This window comes from Podarcis bocagei, assembly GCF_964188305.1.
Source record: "Podarcis bocagei genome assembly, chromosome: 15".
Lineage (NCBI taxonomy): Eukaryota > Metazoa > Chordata > Lepidosauria > Squamata > Lacertidae > Podarcis > Podarcis bocagei.
This window is the reverse complement of record NC_138141.1, coordinates 45,016,804-45,037,897: the sequence shown is the minus strand read 5'-3', so window position 1 is coordinate 45,037,897 and position 21,094 is coordinate 45,016,804. Positions and strand designations below refer to the sequence as shown.

The following is a 21,094-nucleotide window of genomic DNA, read 5'->3' as shown; positions in this document are numbered from 1 at the left end:
CATACTTGCAACCTCTTTCCGTTTCTGCTCTTGCGGTGAAAAGCTGGGGGTGAGGGGGAAGCAGAAGCAAAGCCCAGATCAAAATAAAAATAAAAATAGACAGCGGAAATCCATTAGAACAGGCCTCCCAATGTCAGACCATAAAAAAACATTAATTGCCTGAGGGAAATGAGCAGGGGGGGGGAGAGAAATAGTAAAAGGTAAGGCCTGGTGGGGTTTTTTTTTCCTTTTAGAAAAAGAAATTCCCAGATAGGAGTTGTAATGTGTGTAAACACACACACACACACACACCGGCGTTATTTAGAAAAGTTAGCAAAGAGCGGAAGGAAGAAATCACAATTTCCTTACGTTTCCAGCTTTGCAGCAGAGGACTGACAGAGAACGGGAAAAATGAAAGGATCATCCAGGGGGAGGAAAAACTCAAAAGAGTACCTACAGGCTGAACAAACTGCTTCGCTGGCTTCTTCCTAGGGATACAGTGCCAAGCGGCAGGAACGGCAATTTTAACCCCCCCTGCCTTTGCCATCGTTCCCTCTCCCCCCCAAAAAAAGCCAACCCCCCCAAAACCGCTTCTTTAAAATAAAATTAAAAACTCTGGCGATCTGTAAAGTTTTGGACGGTGGCCGTCACAGATGACACATTCCCCCCCCCCAAACCCATCATAACCGAAACGGCAGGTGTGTGCAGATGACACGACTGTAGTGATAGCATCTTTTTGGTTTCCCCTGAAGGAGAGCGGAGGGGAAGACGCAGGGTTTTTTAAGACCGATTTCCCCTCCACATCACACCTTCACTTCGACAAGGGGTGGGGTGGGGGAAAGAAATAACCCTCCAACTCTCCGAGCAACCCCCCCCCAGTGACCCTGCAGTTTTCGGTTTTAGGATTCCAGTAAAACCAAAAGCAATGGAGGGAAATATTGGGGCGCAAGGGGAGGAAAACAGAGGGGCTTCCCGGAGACTTAGTGTGTTGTCGGCCATTGCAGACTCCCGGCGGAAAAACGGCTGGAGGCCCCCCCTCTCTCCTGCAGATGTCCAGAACCATGCAGGGGGGGGGGCAGAGTCTCTACCCGTTAAGAATTCTTGTCCGGTTTCGCACAGGGCGCTGGCGGGAGAAAGAAGCAGGAGTCTTTTTTTGTAAGGGGAGAGGGCAGTGGAGAGGACTCAGAACCGAAGTTTAAATAATTCCGTAACGCGAGTCTCTGCCAATTCCACGTGAAAAGTCTCGCCGTGCCCGCAGGCCCCTGTTTTTCAATTTGTTTTAAAATAACTAATATATATATATTTATATATATTTATATATATATATAGATTTATATATATATATATAGATTTGTATATATTATCCTGCGATTCTAGTTCCTTTTTTGCCACCCCAGAACTGCCGCCCCAGCCACCCGCCCTTCTGGATGTGTGGGGAGCTGCGAGGCTCGCGGCAGAGAGGCAACAGCGGCGGCGGCGGCGGCGAGAGAGTCAGCGGCCCTTCGCGGCTCCTATCATTGGTCGGGGTGATCCATGGCTTCGTCGTAAGTGATTATCCTTTTGGGGTCTGGAGAAAGGGGGGAGAAACACAGCGTGTTAGAGGGGGATTTTTCACTGGTGGCAGATGACAAGAGACTTTGACACCATGAGACTGGTGTAAAACCAAACCAAATAAAGGTTTTATTTCAAAACAACAAAGCTTGTGGGTGTTTTTCCTGCAGGCAGAGGTGAAGCTGCAGCTTTTCTCCTTTTGTAGCCATGGCCAGCTGCAATCAATTAGCCTAGAGCTTACAAAAACTGTTCTTAAAGGTAGAAACATGTTTCTGTGCAGAATGTCTCCCAACACAGCGAGCGTCAAGTCAGGTCCTCATGCACACAAACTACCTGCGTGGTCCCCTTCCCCGCCTACGCCCACTTAGATCTGTGGAACCGGCCCAAACATGGGTGGCCCTTTCTGCATTTTTAGGAAAACGATCTTTGGAACTCCCTGCCAATTGATATCCCCGTATGCTCTTTCTGGCGCCTGCTGAAAGCATTTTTCTGTAGGCAAGCCTGTCCAGACATGTTGACATGTGTTCCATTTTCTTTTTTTGCAGTTTAATTTATTATTATTTTTCCACTTTGCTGGCGGCCTCCTTCCCCCCTTCCTTACTCAGGGGAGGCTTGGGAGCTGCAGCCGGGAGGGGCGCTGTCGTCCTGCACCCCCGGCAGCCCTCGTGGGCAGCTGCTCTAGCAGCGATACCATAAGGTCGCAAATATAAGCCGCACTTTTTACTTTTCACGATTGGAATCTTGGGGGGGGGAGTGCAGCTTATATTAGGGCCAATACGGTATAAAAAATGCTGCGAAAATGCTTTTTTAAAAAACGTTTTGAAAAATACATTGAGCTTTGCATAGCTCACCATCGCCATCTAGTGTCACATTTGTATAATGGCACTTTTGCTACTTTTTTTTTACAACGCACCTAAAACGTTTTATTTGCAGCTGTACAGCAGAGTCCTGATTTTAATCACCTTCTGTGTTTCAAATGATTGCTTTTAATGGTTTGGATTGATCATTTTGTTGCATCATTATTCTTGCAAACCTCTTTTGCTTTTTAAAAAAATAATTAACGTGTTATATAAAGCTTATAATCAAGCAGTATATAAATTTTATGAAAACAAAGAGGTCAAGGCAGAATACCTGGTTTTCTCCCTCCTCCTGCATATTAAGCTGATGGGTGGAAACCTTCGCCCTGCAGATGTTACTGAACTCAGCCAGCGTCCCCAATGGGATGAGGCGAGCTGCAATTCAGCAACATCTGGAAGGACAAAGGTTCCCCTCGCCTGACATAAAGCCACTGGGGTCCTTCCTACAGGAAATTAAGATTAGTTTAAACCAGCTAAACAATTAAGCCTCCCAGAGGAGAGTTCCCAAACACTGGTTTGTGGCAGAGTCTCTCTCCCTCTTGGAAAAAAATCCCATCATCCCTGGGTTCAAATTTATACAAGCAAGGAAGCCCTGCGAGGGTCCCAATGGTCTCAGCCTGATCTACACCACAGGGCTGTTGTTGGTGGTAAATTATTGTGGTTTTTTTAATGGAGTGGCCCTCCCAATGTTGCTGAATTGGAATTCCCAGCATCCCTGCCCACTGGTCACACTGGAAGGCCACAGTCCTCCACCATCGGCAGCCGAATTTCCACACAACTCCCCCTACACAAAATAAATTAACCGGCCCTTCCTTCGCAGTGGGGCAGAGGCAAAGCAGATTGTCGTGGCCGTCGAGAGATTCTTACCTTGCTTTTTCAAATTACAAATTGTTTCCATTTCTGTGGAGAGAGAGAAGAGGGGAAAGTTAAGTATTTCAGATTCAGATCTTTGTGGAGCATTCGACAAAAGGATGTTTCTTCAAGCGATACCATCACCCACCCCCAATTTCAACAGGATTCCTGGGACGCCAAGCACCTATTTTTATTTAGCTACACTTAAAGGCTCTCTGGTTTGCCTTGAAGAAAAGGGTCACCTGCTGAATCAGGCCAAAGAGGGTAATAATAATAATAATAATAATAATAATAAATGTTTATTTAGACCCTGCCCTCCCTGGCCAGAGCTGGGCTCAGGGCAAGTAACACCAGTAAAATTACAATAAAAACATAATGGGGGGGGCAATTTAAAATACAGGTTAAAAATACAATTTAAAATGCAGCCTCGTTTTAATAATAGCCCATAGATCAAAACCATAAGGGGAGGGCAACATAAGGGTCAAACTGAGTCCAAACCAAAGGCCAGGCGGAACAGCTCTGTCTTGCAGGCCCTGTGAAAAGATGTCAAGTCCCGCAGGGCCCTGGTCTCTTGTGACAGAGCGTTCCACCAAGTCGGGGCCAGTACAGTGGTACCTCGGGTTACATATGCTTCAGGTTACAGACTCCGCTAACCCAGAAATAGTGCTTCAGGTTAAGAACTTTGCTTCAGGATGAGAACAGAAATCGTGCTCCAGCAGCAGGAGGCCCCATTAGCTAAAGTGGTGCTTCAGGTTAAGAACAGTTTCAGGTTAAGTACGGACCCCCAGAACGAATTAAGTACTTAACCCGAGGTACCACTGTACTGAAATGGCCCTGGCCCTAGTTGAGACCAATCTATCCAGCCCAGAAAGATTGGAAAGCTGCTGCTGGTCAGAGTCAAGAAGCTTGGGGTAGATGGGCAAAAGAGTGATCACGCCTCTTGGAGGCAAGATGTCAAACTGTTCTTATATGCAACAAGAGCGCCAAGAATCTTGTTAGCCCAGAAGTGGAAGCCAGAAGAAATTCCAACGAAAGAAGAACAGCAGACAAAATTAATGGACTATGCAGAATTGGGCAAAACAACAGGAAGAATTCAAAACCTGCGGGACCAGAGATTTACAGAAGACTGGAAGAAGTATATGAACTATTTGAAGAGCAATTGTAACCAACAATTTATGCTACAAGACGTTTTGTAAGGAGAAATATACAAAGTGTTACAAAGTAGAAAAAGATAAGCGATATTGGTTATGAGTTTTAAATGTAAAAGGGAAAGTAAGAAACACATCCTAAGAGATTAGATTGGAAAATTTTCAGACAGGACTGATGGAAGCAGAAAAATTGAATAAGATGTAAAAGTATGTTGAATTATTGTTGAAAATGGTATGTTAAAAAATTAATAAAAATTTATATTTTTTTTAAAAAAAGAGTGATCACGCCTCTTGGAGGCATCAAAACACCACTCAGCAAAAGAGGAGTGCTCTGATTTTATTTCTGACCAGCCCGTTAAAAGGGGAGCAGCCGGCGTTGTCCAAGATTTGGAGAGGAAGCCTTCTCCTTCTCCTCTTCCTCCTCCTCTTCAGGGTCCTGCCTTGGGCAGCTTTACTCATGAAGAGCCTGCTCAGCTAGAAGGCAGCAGCTTCCTCTGCCCAATGGGACGGTCAAGACACAAGGCACTTCAACTCTCACGCCCCCTGCCAAGGGCTCAGACTCGGCTGGGGTGCTTCCTGGCGGATGCCCTCAAAAAGCATCGCTTTGGGAAGGACCCAGGCGGCAGGTGGTGCTCCGGTGGCGTCTCAGAGGAACAAAGGGGGCTGCCTTAAACAGAGCCTAGCTCAGCAATGTTGGCACTGACCGGGTTTCAGAGACGACGTCGGGAATTGAACCCGGCACCTTCAAAGCGGACGCTCTGACGTCGGGCTGAGGCCCTGCTCTTAATGTCAAGGCCTGCTCCGCATGCAAACCTCTCCCTGTGACTCTGAAGCAGCTCAAGTGTTGCTATAAATACCCACCTCCTTTTTTGCGTGTGTCAGATATTCATTGAAAACATATCACTACGCAGTTTAGAAAAAGAGCGGATGTGGTGAGCTTAGATCCATTCACAGAATGCTGGCAGAGTTGGAAGGGGGCAGTGCACGAGTCACAGCGACCCAAACTCTCTTTTGTTCCCTAACGGCTTCCGTTACCCCAGATGTTGACAGGACTCCGACTCCTAGTGGCCAGCAAAGCCAGGGACGATGATAATAAGAAGTCAGGAGACCAGAAACATCTGGAGGGGGGTTGCCGCCTCTGGTATCCCTGCCCTACGGCCCCCGATCTGCAAAAATTGTTACTGGTGTAGCCATAAACCGGCTAGCACATTTGCAAAGTCAAGTAGGGTCTGATATGGTTTCAAATTGGATGGGGGACCTGGTGCTGAGATTCCTGCGATGCGCTAGATGCCCCTCACGGTCCCTCCCAATTCTACAAGGCTATGATTCGAAGTCAGCCTTGCCCCTTTCTGCTGCCAGAGAAGATAACCTCCACGTCTGGACGCAGTCTACCTTATGGAACCAGCTGCTGCGGTTCAAAAAGACGATTGACATCTTTGCCCCGCTAACCACCTTCCCAGAAGCACCCCTCTGCCCCTATCTGGCACTGGATGACATCAGGGGTGGGGAACCTACATGCCCCCCCCCAGGTGCTGGGACTCCAAATCACATTTGGGAAAGATGGGAGTTGTAGTCTAGCGGCGCCTGGAGGGGCCGCCAGAGGCTCCCCCTCCCTAATCTCAAAGGAAGAGGACAGCTGAAGATGCCGAAGGGGGCGTCAAGAGAAAGAAAGGCTCTCCCCCACCATTCCACCCCCCCCCAAAAAAAACCTCCTTCCAGGTGGGGCTGATGGAGTTGTAGTCGAAAACACCCAGAATGTTGTCAGGTTGGCAGAGGCCACCATAAGAGAGCAGTGAGGCCACCTCCACGGCTGAGGGGGGTCCCTTTGCAAAACTGCCACTTTCCCCCCCCCCCCTTACACTACTGAGGCTTGTCCTGGACCCCCTGAAAAAGACAACTTTAGAACCAGATTTTCCCCACACTAGCACTTGGGCACCTAAGCAGCTCCCACCATTGGTGAGTTCTGCCCCCTGGAAATCACTGTTGCTCCTGAGACCTGGTGGCTGCCACAAAACACAGCAACCCATATTTTCACTTCTTCTTTTTTCTTTTTTTTGCAAGGAAAGGGGATAAGGAGCCCCTGCTGTCTTAAAGTACTTATAGTTTTCACTGGGATGGGACAACGAACACGTTGTTGTGAAGTGCTGCAAGCTACAGTACGATTTTTACTGCATGGTATTTGCATGGTGAGCCGTCCTGGGGGGTCTGCAAGGCAACCTATAAAGAACCAACAGCGTAACGCAACATCTGGATAGGAAAGGAAGAGGTGTTTTCCCCACATCCTTAGGCTGCAGATGTCGGAATGGCATGGGGCAGGAGAATCGGGGGGGGGCAGTGTTGGATCTCTCTCTCTCTCTCACACACACACACACACACAAATACAAAGGGGCAGGGGAGAAAATAAAAAATGAATAAATAGGCATGTTAACGATGCTCTAGCAGCCTCAAATAAGAAGTGAGATGCTTCGACCATCCATTTTCTCAGACCGACACTCCAACCAGACACATAATCTATAAAACCATTTATCTTCTGACATCCGCACGGCTGTTTCTCACCACAACACCTGCCCACTTGGATATTTCCCCCTGACAAAAAGCGCCCCAAAACCAAGTGGGGTTTGTCTCTTTCCTCCTCCCTCCCAGCCCATTTTCCTTTAATGCTGCGTCCTTTGAGATTGTAAAAGGCCTTTTTTTTTACTTTACTTTTCCCCCTGTCAATGGTCTGCAAGCTGCTCTGGGACCCCGTTTATCTCCGAAGAGCATGATTTAAAATAAAAAACCGTTCCCCAAACTCGCACTAAATCCAGACAGAACCGGAGCCTGAAGCAAGACACCAACGAAGATATAGATTTACCTTGAGTGTGATATAGAACAGCCGCCCTCAGGTCAAAATCACCCCAACTCTCTTTCCTTCCTAGGCCACTCTGGCACCTCAGTTCTTTGGCGGAAACTAACAAATGGTTCGTGGGCGAGGCCAGACGCCTCTCTACGTGGCAGTCCTTGGAGAGGAACACAAAGGTGCCGCCCGCTTCGGCCTGGCACTGCCCGCCGGGCCGAATGGGCTCCGAGAGGAAGCCGCCGGCTGCCTCGCCCGCGGCTGCCAGCTTCAGGATCCTGCCAGGCAGCTGCAGGCTAGTCCGCTTGTCCAGCTCGTAGGCCTTGGGGAAGGCGGGCGGTTCGGGCCCCAAGGGAGCCGCCTCGGCCCCTGGGGGTGCCAGGGCCGCCGGGCCCTCCCCCTGAAATGTCACCTCCGCAGCCTGGGGGCCTGCCGGCTTCCTGGCACCCGCCTCTGGGCCGGCGCTGGGCTCGTTGATGAACGACAACCCCCACTGGTTCTGGAAAATGTCGCCCAGGCTCTTCTGGCTGGCCTGAGGCGGCGGCGGCGTCTCGGCTTGCGCGGCGGCGCTGAGGAGAGCGGCTTGCATATTCGACGGGTAGATGAACAGGCTGGATTTGGGCGGCGGAGGCTCCGCTGGGGCACCCCCCAGGCCCGCCACGTCCAGGGGCCCCGCCTCCGAGGCCAAGAGGACCCCACCGGGCACGAGGAGGGGCTGGGGTCCCCGGTCAGCCCCCGCCAACACCGGCCCGTTGGAGAAGCCGGCCGAGGTGACGGATTTCATGGCAGACATGGGGACCTGCGAGAGGCGGCCGGGGGGCTGCGCCTGGGTTTCGGCGGCAGACGACGAACACAGGGAGGAGGACGAAGACGAAGACGAGGATGAGGAGAGGGTCGGGGAGGAGGCGCTCTGCGCGGCAGCCTTGTTGAGGTTCTCCTTGACTTTGCTCGCGTAGCTGATCTTGGGGACGATCTTGGCGCTGCTGTTGTCCACCGGGAAGACGGGGGGAGGCTTGAAGAGCGTCCAGGAGTCCTCCTTGGAGGAGGCCGCCGGCACGTGCTTGCCCTTCGGCCGCTCCTCGAACTTCTTGCCCGCCGCGGCGCCGGCCTTCCCGTCCGAGTTCTTCCGCGGTGGCACGTCGCCCGGCTTCCCGCGCCCGGCCTCGCACTTCCAAGCCGGCTTGGGGGCGTCCACCCTGCTCCCCGCCTTCGCCTCCCCGCCCTCGGGCTCCTGCTTCGAGGCCGCCATGCTGGCTGAGGGTTCGTGCGGCACGGCCTGCGCCAGGCTGAGCGCCTCGCAGCCCTTGGCGCTGTTGCGGCGCCCCTTCCGCTTCTTGGGGGTGGTGTAGCTGCTCTCTGAGCCGCTGCCGTCGTTGTCGGCCCCCCTGGCAACGTAGCCGTTGGCGATGTACCCCGTGGAGACCATGCCGTTGGGGATACAGAGGGCCTCAGGCTTGTCGGGGGACCGGCCCTCAAAGCCTTTCTCCGGCTTCTTGTCCGCAGCCCCTTTGGGGACAAAGCCCTTGGGCTTCAGCCCCAGCTTCCCAAAGGCACCGCTCCCCTTCACAGTCTGCTTGAGCGCCAGGGCGGGGTCCCCGGGGGTCTGGCTGCCGTTGGGAACCCGGGAAATGGGGCTGGCCGCAGCATCACCCCCGTTCAAGCTCTTTGGGGGGGACTCCCGTTCTCCAACGCTGCCATTGAGCTCACCGTAGCCTAGGAGGGAAAGAAAGGCAGAAGCGTTAAGGTCAGAGGCTGTGCTGTGTTCGTATCCCACCTAGACTGCCCTCTTGCCCGCTTTCAACTGGGACTTTTAGGGTAGACAGCCTCTGCGCCTGGAGGCTCACCACAGTCATCGCCCGCAAGTAGACACTTGCTGGAATCAGGGTTAGAAATTAGCCAGGCACCAGGTGCGTTTTGCGACTGGCGTGGGCCCTTTGGCAACCATTTGAAGATCCCTGGATGCCAAGTTGGCAGCCGGGTAAAGCAAAATGGATCTGAAATACTGCCCTGGAAGCTTGAATTTGTTTTATTCTGGATTGTTTCATTTGATGTTCTAGTGTGTTGTCAACTGCACTGAAATCTGTACTTTAAAATATAAAGTGGTATAGAAATGGAATTATTATTAATAATAATAATACTTCCAACGTGAAAAAACCTGGCACCTAGACATTCCATTTATGGCAACCATAACCTAGGTTTAACGTGCTATTTGGTGATCAGATCATATATCCGAGTTTTAACACTGGCTGTAAGCTGGTTGGGTCAGACTCACAGGGGAAAGGCAGGATATTAAAGAAACTCAGTCCATCAAACATTATTGTTATTATTTGTATTCAAGAACATCTGGGTGCAGAATGATACAGTTCCTGCCCTCCAACCTAAGGTGCCAGGGTGGGTTACCACAAAAAATAATCGATCGATTAATTGTACTTATATTTCACCTTTTTCTTTGAGGCAAGGTAGCATATGTGGTTCTCCCTCAAACTCTTACACATGAAGGAGCTAAAAGTTGCTTTTGCTCCTGTTAGAATACCAAGCACTCCAATCTATGTGCTCAGCACCCAGGTACGTCTGTTATTTATTCATTTTCCCTCAAGATTTGCACGGGGGGCAGGCGTACGATAGGAGCACGGACCTCAATGGACCACACAATGTGGATGCGCCAAACCAAACAGATTCACAGTAGTAAAGGCACTGGGGACTTCAAGCCTGGACTACCGCAGGGCACTCTACGTGGGGCTTCCCTTGCACCTGATCTGGAAGCTGCGGTCAATGCAGAATGCTGCAGCACGGTTGCTGACAGAAGTTGAGACCCACGACACAGGTGCTCAGAGATCTGCGCTGCGTGCCCACTTGCTGCCAGGCCAAGTTCAAGGCGTTACTATTAGCAGACAATGTCCTTGCCAGCTTGGGACCAGAGATCTCCTTGCCCCATATAAGCCCACTTGACAGCTTCACTCTGCAGAAGCGGCCCTCTTACGGGTACCACATAATCCCCGTTTCACATTTGTAAGGATTAGTGTGGCAGCCCCTACACTTTGGAACTCCCTGCCACTTGACACCAAGCAGGCGCCTTCGCTGTACTTTGCAGCAACTGCTCAAAACATGCTCATTTAGGCAAGCCTACCCAGAAATGCAGAACGCCCTCGTGTGTATTTTAGCTTATCGCTAATTTTATTTTATTAATGTTTTTAAATGCTCGTTTTTTAACTGGGGTTTTTTTTGGGGGGGTGTTGCATCTCCTGCCCTCTGGCAATGGGGCCCACAGATTCCCCGCGGACTGCAGAGAACTTGGGGGCAGAACTTCCGTCTTATGCTGAGTTCCGGAGTGGGTGGAAACGTCTGCCTGCTCCAAAATTCAACATGACTCAAGAGATTCCCCCCACCTATTTTTCCCCCTACAAGGTGGGAGCACAACTCTGCTGCACCAAGCACAATGCCAAAAACCTCCCAACTGATGGAAACAGGGAACTTTTGGTGCTGAGACGTGGCCCTGCTGTTCCCAGACAAAAAAAATTATCCATTCCAGGTAGGGCCAGGGAAGACTCTGCCTGAAACCCATTGCACTGAGCTGGGCGGACCAATTCTCTGTGTACTCTGATCAAGGCAGCTTCCTGCGTTCCTGGATGCACCTAGGACCTTGTGAATTCAAAACAGATGCTCCACAGCTGAGCCACAGCCCATGCCCAGGAGACCTCAGGCTTATGCGGGGAGCTTTCTAACGCAGAGTAAATCTATGGGCGGCTCAGCATTGTATTTACTGGAGATGCCATTAGGGATGGAACCAAGAGCCTTCTGGTTGCCAGGCTGATGGTCTCTACCCCTGAGCTATGCCCCTATGCCAGGGGTCAGCAAACTTTTTTCAGCAGGGGGCCACTGTCCCTCAGACCTTGTGGGGGGCTGGACTATATTGGGGGGGGGAATGAAGGTATTCCTATGACCCACAAATAACCCAGAGATGCATTTTAAATAAAAGGGCACATTCTACTCATGTAAAAACACAATGATTCCTGGACCACCCAAAGGCCGAATTTAGAAGGTGATTGGGCCAGATCCGGTCCCCGGGCCTTAGTTTGCCTACCCATGCCCTAAAGGTAAAGGTAAAGGGACCCCTGACCATTAGGTCCAGTCGTGGCTGACTCTGGGGTTGCGGCGCTCATCTCGCTTTACTGGCCGAGGGAGCCGGTGTACAGCTTCCGGGTCATGTGGCCAGCATGACTAAGCCGCTTCTGGCAAACCAGAGCAGCACACGGAAACACCATTTACGTTCCCACCAGAGCCGTACCTATTTATCTACTTGCACTTTGATGTGTTTTCGTACTGCTAGGTGGGCAGGAGCAGGGACGCGGGTGGCACTGTGGGTTAAACCACAAAGCCTAGGGTTTGCTGATCAGAAGGTTGGTGGTTCGAATCCCTGTGATGGGGTGAGCTCCCGTTGCTCAGTCCCAGCTCCTGCCAACCTAGCAGTTCAAAAGCACCAATGCCCTATGCTCTCCAATTCCTTCCCAAATAAAAACACCATGCGAAGGCACGAGGGAAACTGGAACCGCAGGACGAGCCCTTATTCAGCTGGTAAGAGCAGGAGACTCTTAATCTCAGAGTTGTGGGTTTGAGCCCCATGTTGCGCACAAGATCCCTGCATCGCAGGGGGCTGGACTAGATGACCCTTGGGGTCCCTTCCAACTCAACAATTCCATGATCTCTGTGGCAATTGTAGAGATTGAAAGGATCACAAGGTCCATCTAGTCCTAACCTCTCCCTTCCAAGGGAGTCTGTTCCACCGTCAAGCAGCTAACACTTAATTTTCTGCATGTAGCTATTGCCTTATAATACAGGAGAGAGCTATGAGCTGATGATGCAAGCTGCCCCCTGTTCACCACCGTCCCAAGTGGTCCATCCCAAGCACTACGGACTAAGAGAGGGGACAAAACACCTCCGAGCAGCAGAGGCTGCTCCCAGCTCCAACTTTAAGTGGATTAGGCCAGGGCACCAGCCATTTCCACAGCCTGGAAACTGCTAAGCGCGCAGAGACTCGGCTGGCAAAGGATCTTTTCTTCCTGTTAATATTTATTCTGCCACTGCTGTTCTTTAGAAACGTTTAGAGAGAAAGAGAAGGCACATGCGCATAGCAGTGTTGCACTGGGGGAAGGTGATGAACCGGTAAGAAACTTGAGAACCTAAGGAGAGAAAACTACCAGGATCAGGCCCATCTAGTGCAACGTCCTGTTCTCACAGTGACCGGTCAGATGCCTGTGGGAAACCTGCATGCAGGATGCGAGCACAACAGCCCTCGCCTCTCCTGCAGTTCCCCGCAACTGAGATTTAGAAGCAGGCAGAGAGTAGCCATTGTGGCTAATATCCATTAATACCCCTCCCCTCCACTGATTTGCCCAATCCTATTTTAAAGCCATCCATCCCAGGCTGCCACTACCTCCTGTGGCAGCGAGTTCGAAAGTCACCAAACAGACACCGCAATTCAGAAATGCAGGGCTTGGGAACCAGGAGCACCAAAACCCCATCCCATTATTATTTTACATTCTGGTCCAGATTTTCCAAGTATACAAACAGAAGACGCCCTTGAGGCAGAGTTCGAAATTAGCAGGGCGCCAGGCGAATTTTGCGCCTAAAAATTCTCCATTTGCAAGCGCCTCAAAAAGACTGGGCGCCATTTTTTTGCTCCTGGCTGACACTCCAGGATTACGGAAATGTAGGCCCTTTGAAGCCTCGAAGTAACTGTTAAGGACAGACAATATGTCAAAGAGTTTAACAATAAAGAGTAGAGTGTTTTGAAAACTGAAGTACGGTACCAGTATTTTTATTGTCAACACCAAATTAAACGTGCGTTAACAATTTCTGCTAAAAAAGTGATACTAACAATGTGTTGCTTACGTCAATTGCAAATTAATTCCTGCTTATCAAAATAATAAATAAATAGTTGCTGACTCCCCGCCAAAATGGCAACTAGACGTTCTGTTTGGCGCCCACAACCCAGGTCCCAGGAGCCATTTGGCTCCTAGCTTTTCCACTCTAGTTTCTAACACTGCCTGGAGGGCAGTGCAGGGAGGCAGTGACCCTCCAAGGTGTGATGTTACTACAACTCCCATCATCCCCAGCCATTCTGGCTGCTGGAAGTTTCGAGTCCAACAGCATCTGGAAGGCCACACAGGTCGTCTCCCCCCCCCCCCATCCCCGAGCTACAGCCCTTTTCCCTCAAAATGCAGCAAGTTTCCAAACCTGATGGCTCTGAATCAAGGATTAAAATAGGAAACTGCCTTATGCAGAGCCCATCTAACTTGGTACTGTCTACACTGGCTGGCAGCAGCTCTCCAGCTTCAGAAAGGATTCATTCCCAGTCTGACCTGAAGATACCAAGGACTGCATCTGGGACCTCCTACATGCAAAACAAATACTCCAGCCCTGAGCTATGGCCTTTTCCTAAATGCCACTGGACTTCCAAGTACCTCCATCCATGACCACTGGCCATGCTGGTTGCTGGGAGCCTGAAAACATTCCAAGGATCTCACAGGGAAAAGACACCAATCTTTTCTCCACTGGTTTTCACCACGTTATTAAGGTGGTTTTCAAACTTCAGAGAACTAGAACCACTTCTGCATTTATCCATCGTCCAGCCCGGACACCGAGGTCCAGCACCGAGGGCCTTCTGGCGGTTCCCTCGCTGCGAGAAGTGAGGTTACAGGGAACCAGGCAGAGGGCCTTCTCAGTAGTGGCGCCCACCCTGTGGACCACCCTTCCATCAGATGTCAAGGAAATAAACAGCTATCTGGCATTTAGAAGACATCTGAAGGCAGCCCTGTTTAGGGAAGTTTTTAATGTCTGACGCTGTATTGTTTTTGATATTTGGTTGGAAGCCGCCCAGAGTGGCTGGGGAGACCCAGTCAGATGTGCGGGGTATAAATAATAAATTATTATTATAATATTATTTAGGAAACCAAAGACCTGCTACAAATCACGGCGTGCCGCAAATGATTCTAGGACGCATTCTGCGGGGTGCAATCCAAACAGTGTGGAGTTTCCCCACTAAACCAAGGGTGCGGCCCAGAACACATCCAAACCACATCTCAGCGCAGAGAGCCAGCTGTCCAGAGAGGACAAAAACTGGCTTTTGGGACGGCCACCTCTGATGAGCCCCAGAACCCAGTTTGAAAGCCAGGGGTGCACCCATGACTTGCAGGTATGGCAGCACCCTCTCCTTTCATGCAAAGCGAAGGGTGCCAGGGTTGACTATGTTGACGGATGTTGTGATTCCAGTGGGGGGTGGGGAGAAGAGACTTCAGGCCCCAAATGCAGCAGTTATGTGGCCACAACGGTCCAGCAGCAGTGTGGGAGATCAGCCCATGCCAACGCAATGGAGGAGAAATCTGTGATGTGTGCAGGGCAAATGGCAGATGTTTGTTCTGGAGAGATCTCCTCCAACTTTGATGCAACATTACAAAGGTCAAGAGGCCTGGGAAGGGTGTCTTTTGCATTTGGGAGAGATGAAATTACTGTAAATCGCTTAGAGGTGCCTCACAGGAAGCTATTCTCAGAGGATAAATAGAATAATAATAATAATAGCCAGCCACCTTGGACTCCTTTGGGAGGAATGGTGTGATATAAATTGAGCAAGAACATAAGAAGAAAGAGGCTGCTGGATCAGGCCAATGGCCCATTTCAACCAGAATCCTGCTCTCACTGGGGCCGACCAGATGCCCATTGTGGGAAACCGACAAGCAGGGACTGAGAACAAGGGCACTTCCACATTCTGTGGTTTTCAGCAACCAGCATCCAGAAGCACTGCTGCCTCTGACTGTGGAGACAGGGCAAAGCCACCATGGCTGGCAGCATTTGACATACCGCATTTTCCGCTCTATAAGACGCACCAGACCACAAGACGCACCTAGCTTTTGGAGGAGGAAAACAAGAAAAAAAATATTCTGAATCTCAGAAGCCAGAACAGCAAGAGGGATCGCTGCGCAGTGAAAGCAGCAATCCCTCTTGCTGTTCTGGCTTCTGGGATAGCTGCGCAGCCTGCATTCGCTCCATAAGACGCACACACATTTCCCCTTACTTTTTAGGAGGGAAAAGGTGATTCTTACAGAGCAAAAATATGGTACTTTCCTCCTCCAAGAATTTGTCTAATAGTCTTTTAAAGTCACCTCAGTCGGTGGCCATCCCTGCCTCCTGTTCCATAGCTTTGACGCTGCACTGTGTGAAGAAGAACTTTCTTTTACCTGTCCTAAATCTAAATCAGCTTCTCTGGGTGTCCACGAATTTCAGTGTTATGAGAGACGGAGACAAGCTTTTCCCTATCCATTTTCTCCATGCATAAACACATAAACTTCTATCATGTCACCCCTAAGCTGAAAAGCCCCAAATGCTGCAACTCCTAGGAGTCTCGCTCTATCTCTGGATCACTGTGGCTGCCCTTTTCTGAACAACTTCCAACTCTACAATATCCTTTTTGAGGTGAGGCAACCAGAACTGCACACAGTAAATAAATATTAATGTTATGAATGTCATGAATAAGATCCAGGATCTCTGGTGGACCCTCTGTTGGGATGCACAAGCTTTTGAGCTTCCCAGAACTTCCAAGGATGCAATATGTTACTGCATCTTTTTAACCTACCGTATTTTTTGCTCCATAAGACTCACTTTTTCCCTCCTAAAAAGTAAGGGGAAATGTGTGTGCGTCTTATGGAGTGAATGCAGGCTGCGCAGATATCCCAGAAGCCAGAACAGCAAGAGGGATTGCTGCTTTCACTGCGCAGCGATCCCTCTTGCTGTTCTGGCTTCTGAGATTCAGATTTTTTTTTTCTTGTTTCCCTCCTCCAAAAACTAGGTGTGTCTTATGGTCTGGTGCATCTTATAGAGTGAAAAATACAGTACATTGTCTTCGACCTGTGAAGGCCTTGGGATGACAAACCTTCCACATGATGTTGGACTACAACTCCCATCATCCCCCACAGCAAGCAGACCCAACAGTCAGGGATAAGGGGAGCCATGGCCCAGAAACATCAGGAAGGCCAAAGGTTCCTCACACCTGCACTAAGGCGAGACGGGGCCTTTTCAACGGCAGCACCAAGTCTTTGGAGCATCATCCTGCTGTTAACATTTTACTGTGGAAAACAGGCTTGCAGGCCTGCCTTTTTAAGCAAACCTTCAGGTCAAATTAGCTTCACTGCTGCAAAATTTTGGGGTACAAAATTTTGCTTCTGCCTTTAAATATTGTTACTGTGAACCATGTGAAGAGTTACTGACCTATAAACAATATATAAATTTCTGTTGCTATTTGTATTATTACTATTTCGTACAAATACCCATCTGTGTGTTCGCGCGCACGCTGGTTCCTAACTAAAACAACCCAAAAGAGAGGAATCGAATCAAAGATTTCCCCCACAAGTCCTCTTCTGTCCACTTACTGAAGATTTATTTGGAGAGACAGGATGGGGAGTTTTCTACAGAACAGGGACATCAGTGTCCTCACACCTTCCTATCCATGAAAGGAAGGTTTTAATGGATCACTAAAAAGGGAGAGGGAAGTTTACGGCTCCTGGACCACCTTGCACACTTCATGTCTGGGGGCTCACTATTTCAGAATTGGTCACTTATAAGGCCCATGAAGAGAACGCAGGGAGGCTTCATTCAAGTTTTTTGCCAGCTGCAGGGTAAAGATCTGGACCACGCAAAATCTGGCCAACATCCTCCACAAAATGATTTTAATAGGAAATGCCCCATATTGTATTGGCTTAAGGGACATAACTGAGGGTTGGGTTTGTTTCTTAAGCATTCATGTTTTCATACAAAAATACTATGGGAAGTGGTTGCCTCAGCAGAAGAAAGCAGCTGCCCTACAAGGAATTTCATCTAGGGCAGGGATGTCCAACTTCCAAGAGTCTGCGATCTACTCACAGTATTAAAAAAAACTAGCAGTGATCTGGCCATTGTCACTGGAAGATGGACCAGAGTTGTTGAACTTTTTTGGGGGAAATCAAAGTTCTTGAGCTTCTTTAGGGGGAGCGGGAATTGGCCTAGGAGGTGGCGATCTACCTGGGATACCCCCATAATCTATCAGTAGATTGCGGTCTACCTGCTGGACATGCCTGATCTAAGGGGAACCTGGAGACTTCCAGATGTTGCTAGACCACGGCTCCACCATCCCCGAACCACTTGCACACTGGCTATAGGAAGCCCAGCAACTTCCAGGGGGCCACAAATTCCTCTGATCTGGCCCAGAATTGTCCACTCTTCCAGGCAGTTAGTGCTCAAAACATTTCAGGAAGAGGCATCCCTTGGACCTGCTTAAGGGACACATCCATCCCCCAAAAGAATCCTGGGAACTGTAGTTTGCAAAGGGTGCTGAGGAGACCACCAGGAGATCCTTCCCAGAATTACAACCCCCAACATCCTTAACAGACCACAGCTCCCAGCATTTTGGGAGGTGGATGGGATGGAGAGGGCCATGACTGTTCAACTGGTGAAAGGGGGCTTTAAACTCTCTGTCCAAGACCTGCCTCTCTCCCCATGGCACCCACGGCTCAAGTCCTTGCTATACATTTGGAGGCTCTGGTACCCACACAAATCTTCCCAGACACTTCCACAACAGAAGCCCAACAGAAGAACTAACTTAGTTGGTCTTTAAGGTGCTACAGGAAGGAATTTTTTTATTTTGACTATGGCAGACCAACACGGCTACCTATCTGTAAACAGAAGCCCTTGTGGCACTGTGGCTCAAGCAGCACACTAGGTCTAGGAGACCTGGGTTCGAATCAGCCAAGAAGCAAATCTTTCTCTCTCTCTCTCTCTCACACACACACACATACCCAGCCTCATTGCAAAGCTTTTGCAAGGATAAAATACAGCAAGAATCCCTAAGCTCCTATGAGTGGGGTAGTAACAACCATGGAACAAATCCATCTTGGGAGGTGGTGGGCTCCCCTTTGCTTAGGCTTGGCCACCCTGGTGCCCCCCCCAGATGTTTTGGACTACAACTCCCATCAGCTGCAACCACGTTATCCAAGGCTGAACTAGATGACCTTTGGAGCTCCCTTCCGCTTGCACGACAGAGATCATCATTAGGGAGAAGTTGTTGATAATTAGAAGAAAACAAGCTGTTGCAGGTTAAAAGCACGGGGTTCAAAAATCATCTCCCCCACCCCCAAGCTAACCAGGTGACCTTGGGAACAATCACCTCTTCTTCCTCTAGCCAGCCTACCTGGCAGGGTTGTTAGGAGGGCAAAACCGGGTGAACGTAACACACGACCCCAAATCCCTTGCAGGGGAGGGGGAGGCAAGACTTTCAACCATAAATCTTAACAAAGCCCCCCCCAAAAAACCCTGCCTGTCCTTCGCAGGTTTCCCGGTCTGCCTTGCGCCCCTAAAAACCCACCCACCCCCGTCTCCCCAAAAGAAAGCCCCCTTCCTCCATCCCGCGCCCCCACCCCAAAAACCCCTTGTTGCTTCCAGACATCCTCCCGCCGCCGCCCCCCCCAAAACCCACCCAGCCCCCGACCCTGGCGGACAATGGCGCGGAGCCGGCCGGGGCCCATCTAGGCCCGAGCCAGGCCAGGGCGGTGGCGGTCTCGGCGGCTCTCCTCCCGCCCAACATGGCGGCGAAGGCCCCGGCGGAGCAGGAGGAGAAGGCCCGGGAAGGAGGCGGCCTCGCCGGCTGCCAGGCCTCGAGAGCACGGGGTCCCTCCCGGCCCCCCGAAAGGGCCGGCAGGAGGGAGGAGGCCTGGGCGGAAAACCCGGGTCTCTGCGCTCCGCTGCCGCCGCCTCTTCCCGGGCCCAGCCAGGCCCAAGACCCCCGCCCCAAACAGAGCCCCCTCTTCTCCCCCAGGAGAGAAGCACCGCGCTCGGGCCTAAGCGAGGCCAGCCTCGGCCTCGCCCCAAAAGTACACATTTAAGCCCCCCCCCCAATACACACGCCATCATTCCCAGCCCCCCAAGCCATGGTTCACATATCCCCAGCCCCCCACGCACCTGCCCACGACTCGCCCCCCACCTCCATCCCCGTCCTGGCTTGAGAGTCTCTCTCTCCCGACCCCAGGCAAAATAAGATATTTGGGGACCAGCAGAGGGACCCCAGCCCTTCTTGGTCGCCCTAAACCCCCTCCCATACATTAACTAAGGGTCGCTCCTGGCTCGGACTGGGGGTCCCAGGTATTTCCCTCATCTCCCCCCAAAAGGTGTAATGTTTTGTCTGCGGCACGAAATGCGCCCGCCACCAGAAATAATCTGATTTTTTTTCTCTCTCTCCATCCCCAAAACAGCTCCCACATTTCAGGTTGTGAAGGTCCGAGTGTACCCTGTTAAAAAGTGAAAGCAAATAAAGACCCTCTCTACTGCCTTCCCGATTCAGATCCGGGATGTGATTTTTCCTCCCAAAAAAAAACAAGAAACCACGAATCCCACCACCATCCTGGTTCTGGCCGGGATCCAGTGGGAATCTCCCCCTCCCAAACCTTCCTGGTAGCATATTTTTATTCTTCTTGTCCCCAAAGAACGAGCTGCCTTCCCTCCTCTCTGGCCCCATCCGAGGCAAGCCGTGGGGAGACCGACGCCGCTCAAGGTCTGGGGTGGCGAGGCACCATGGAAACACCGGGGTCTGGCTTTCTCCCCCGCCCCCAAAAAAGGCCCAGATCCATACCCCCATCTACTTCTGCTCCCGAAAAAAAACCAGCCAGCTCCCATCCGATATCCAGAAAGCCTTTTCCTCCCTCCTGGCAAAGGGGTCCCCCTCGGCCTCTCCAAAGCGCGCAACACGCCCGGAGACCTCCAGCCGGGATCTCCCACCCCCCCCCCAAAAAAGAACTCGGAGGTCAAGCCGCTTAGCCCCCCTCTCAACCGCCCGCATGCCTTGCCCCCCCCCAGCCCCGATATGTGTGCCCCCGACCGGCGGCGCCGCCCTCTCCACCCCTGGCCGGCTTTTTGCGCGCGCCCTGGGCCGCCGACCTGCTTTCTTCCTGGGCGCGTCGGGCTGCTGGCCTGCTCCTCCTCCTCCGGCGCCGTGCTTGGGCTCATGCTTGAGGGCTTGCAAAGGCGCCTTCGGCGGGGCCTTGGCGGGCGCGCTGCCCTCGGCCAGGTGCTGCTGGTGGTGCTGGTGGTGGTTGTGGTTGTAGTAGTAGTAATGGTGGTGGTGGTGCTGGTGGTGGTGGTGAGGCGCCTGCTGCTGCTGCTGTTGCTGCTGTGCTGGCTGATGGCCGGGCTGCTCCTCCATTGAAAAGCCACGGGGCCTCCGGATGATGATGGCGGCGGCGGCGGCTGGCTCTCCCCCCACCCCCGATCCTTCTGGCGCCCCCCTCTCTCCGGATCCTCCCTTGGTTGGCTGCACCGTCCGGGAAAAGGGGAGTCTCTCTCGGCTCGCGCGCTCGCTTCCCGGACGCCCCTGCCCACAGCTCGCCGGGGGGAGCGCGGCGCGCAACAGCCAGCCACCCAGCCCGTCTGCCGCTCCGCTCCCGGCCTGGAAAGAGAGCTGGGGGGGTGGAGGGGGGGAATCCAAGCAGACTGACAACCGATCTCCAGCAATCAAGAAGCTTCCGGGCCTCGCTGGCCCCGCCCTAGCCAGACCCCCCCTTTGGTTTTTTGCGCCCCCTTCTTCTCCTCCGGTATTACTTCCCAAGTGCCAAACTCCCTCCTCCTTTCAGCACCATCATTCTTGGCACGGGCTGGGGGGGGGGGTCTCCTTCCCGAGGTTTTTTTCCCCCTGGGCTTCCCGGGCTGCTTTCTCCGGCCAAATCCAACGTCGGCACTTCGGAGTCTCGCCTCCTTCTTCCCCGGCAAGCCGGCGTTGGCGAGGCGTTGAAGCGGCGGCGGCTCCCCTCGATCCGGCTCTCGCTTCGCCAAAGGCTTTCGCACGCAGCCCCGCCGCCGCT

General features: G+C 51.7%; 1 protein-coding gene across 2 annotated transcripts; it reads right to left on the bottom strand.

Moving 5' to 3' along the window:
• Positions 1-570: 570 nt before the first annotated feature.
• Positions 571-21,082, bottom strand: NUFIP2 (nuclear FMR1 interacting protein 2). Of its 2 annotated transcripts, none has more exons than XM_081172055.1 (4): positions 20,175-21,082; positions 7,242-8,936; positions 3,255-3,287; positions 571-1,546 (listed from the first exon to the last, which is right to left on the bottom strand). In XM_081172055.1, the coding sequence occupies exons 1-4, from the start codon at positions 20,437-20,439 to the stop codon at positions 1,494-1,496; spliced, it is 2,046 nt and encodes a 681-aa protein (XP_081028181.1). In that variant the 5' UTR covers positions 20,440-21,082; the 3' UTR covers positions 571-1,493. The 2 variants fall into 2 exon arrangements, with proteins under 2 accessions (XP_081028181.1, XP_081028182.1); XM_081172056.1 differs by lacking the exon at positions 20,175-21,082 and adding an exon at positions 19,203-19,253.
• Between the last annotated feature and the right edge of the window lie 12 nt (positions 21,083-21,094).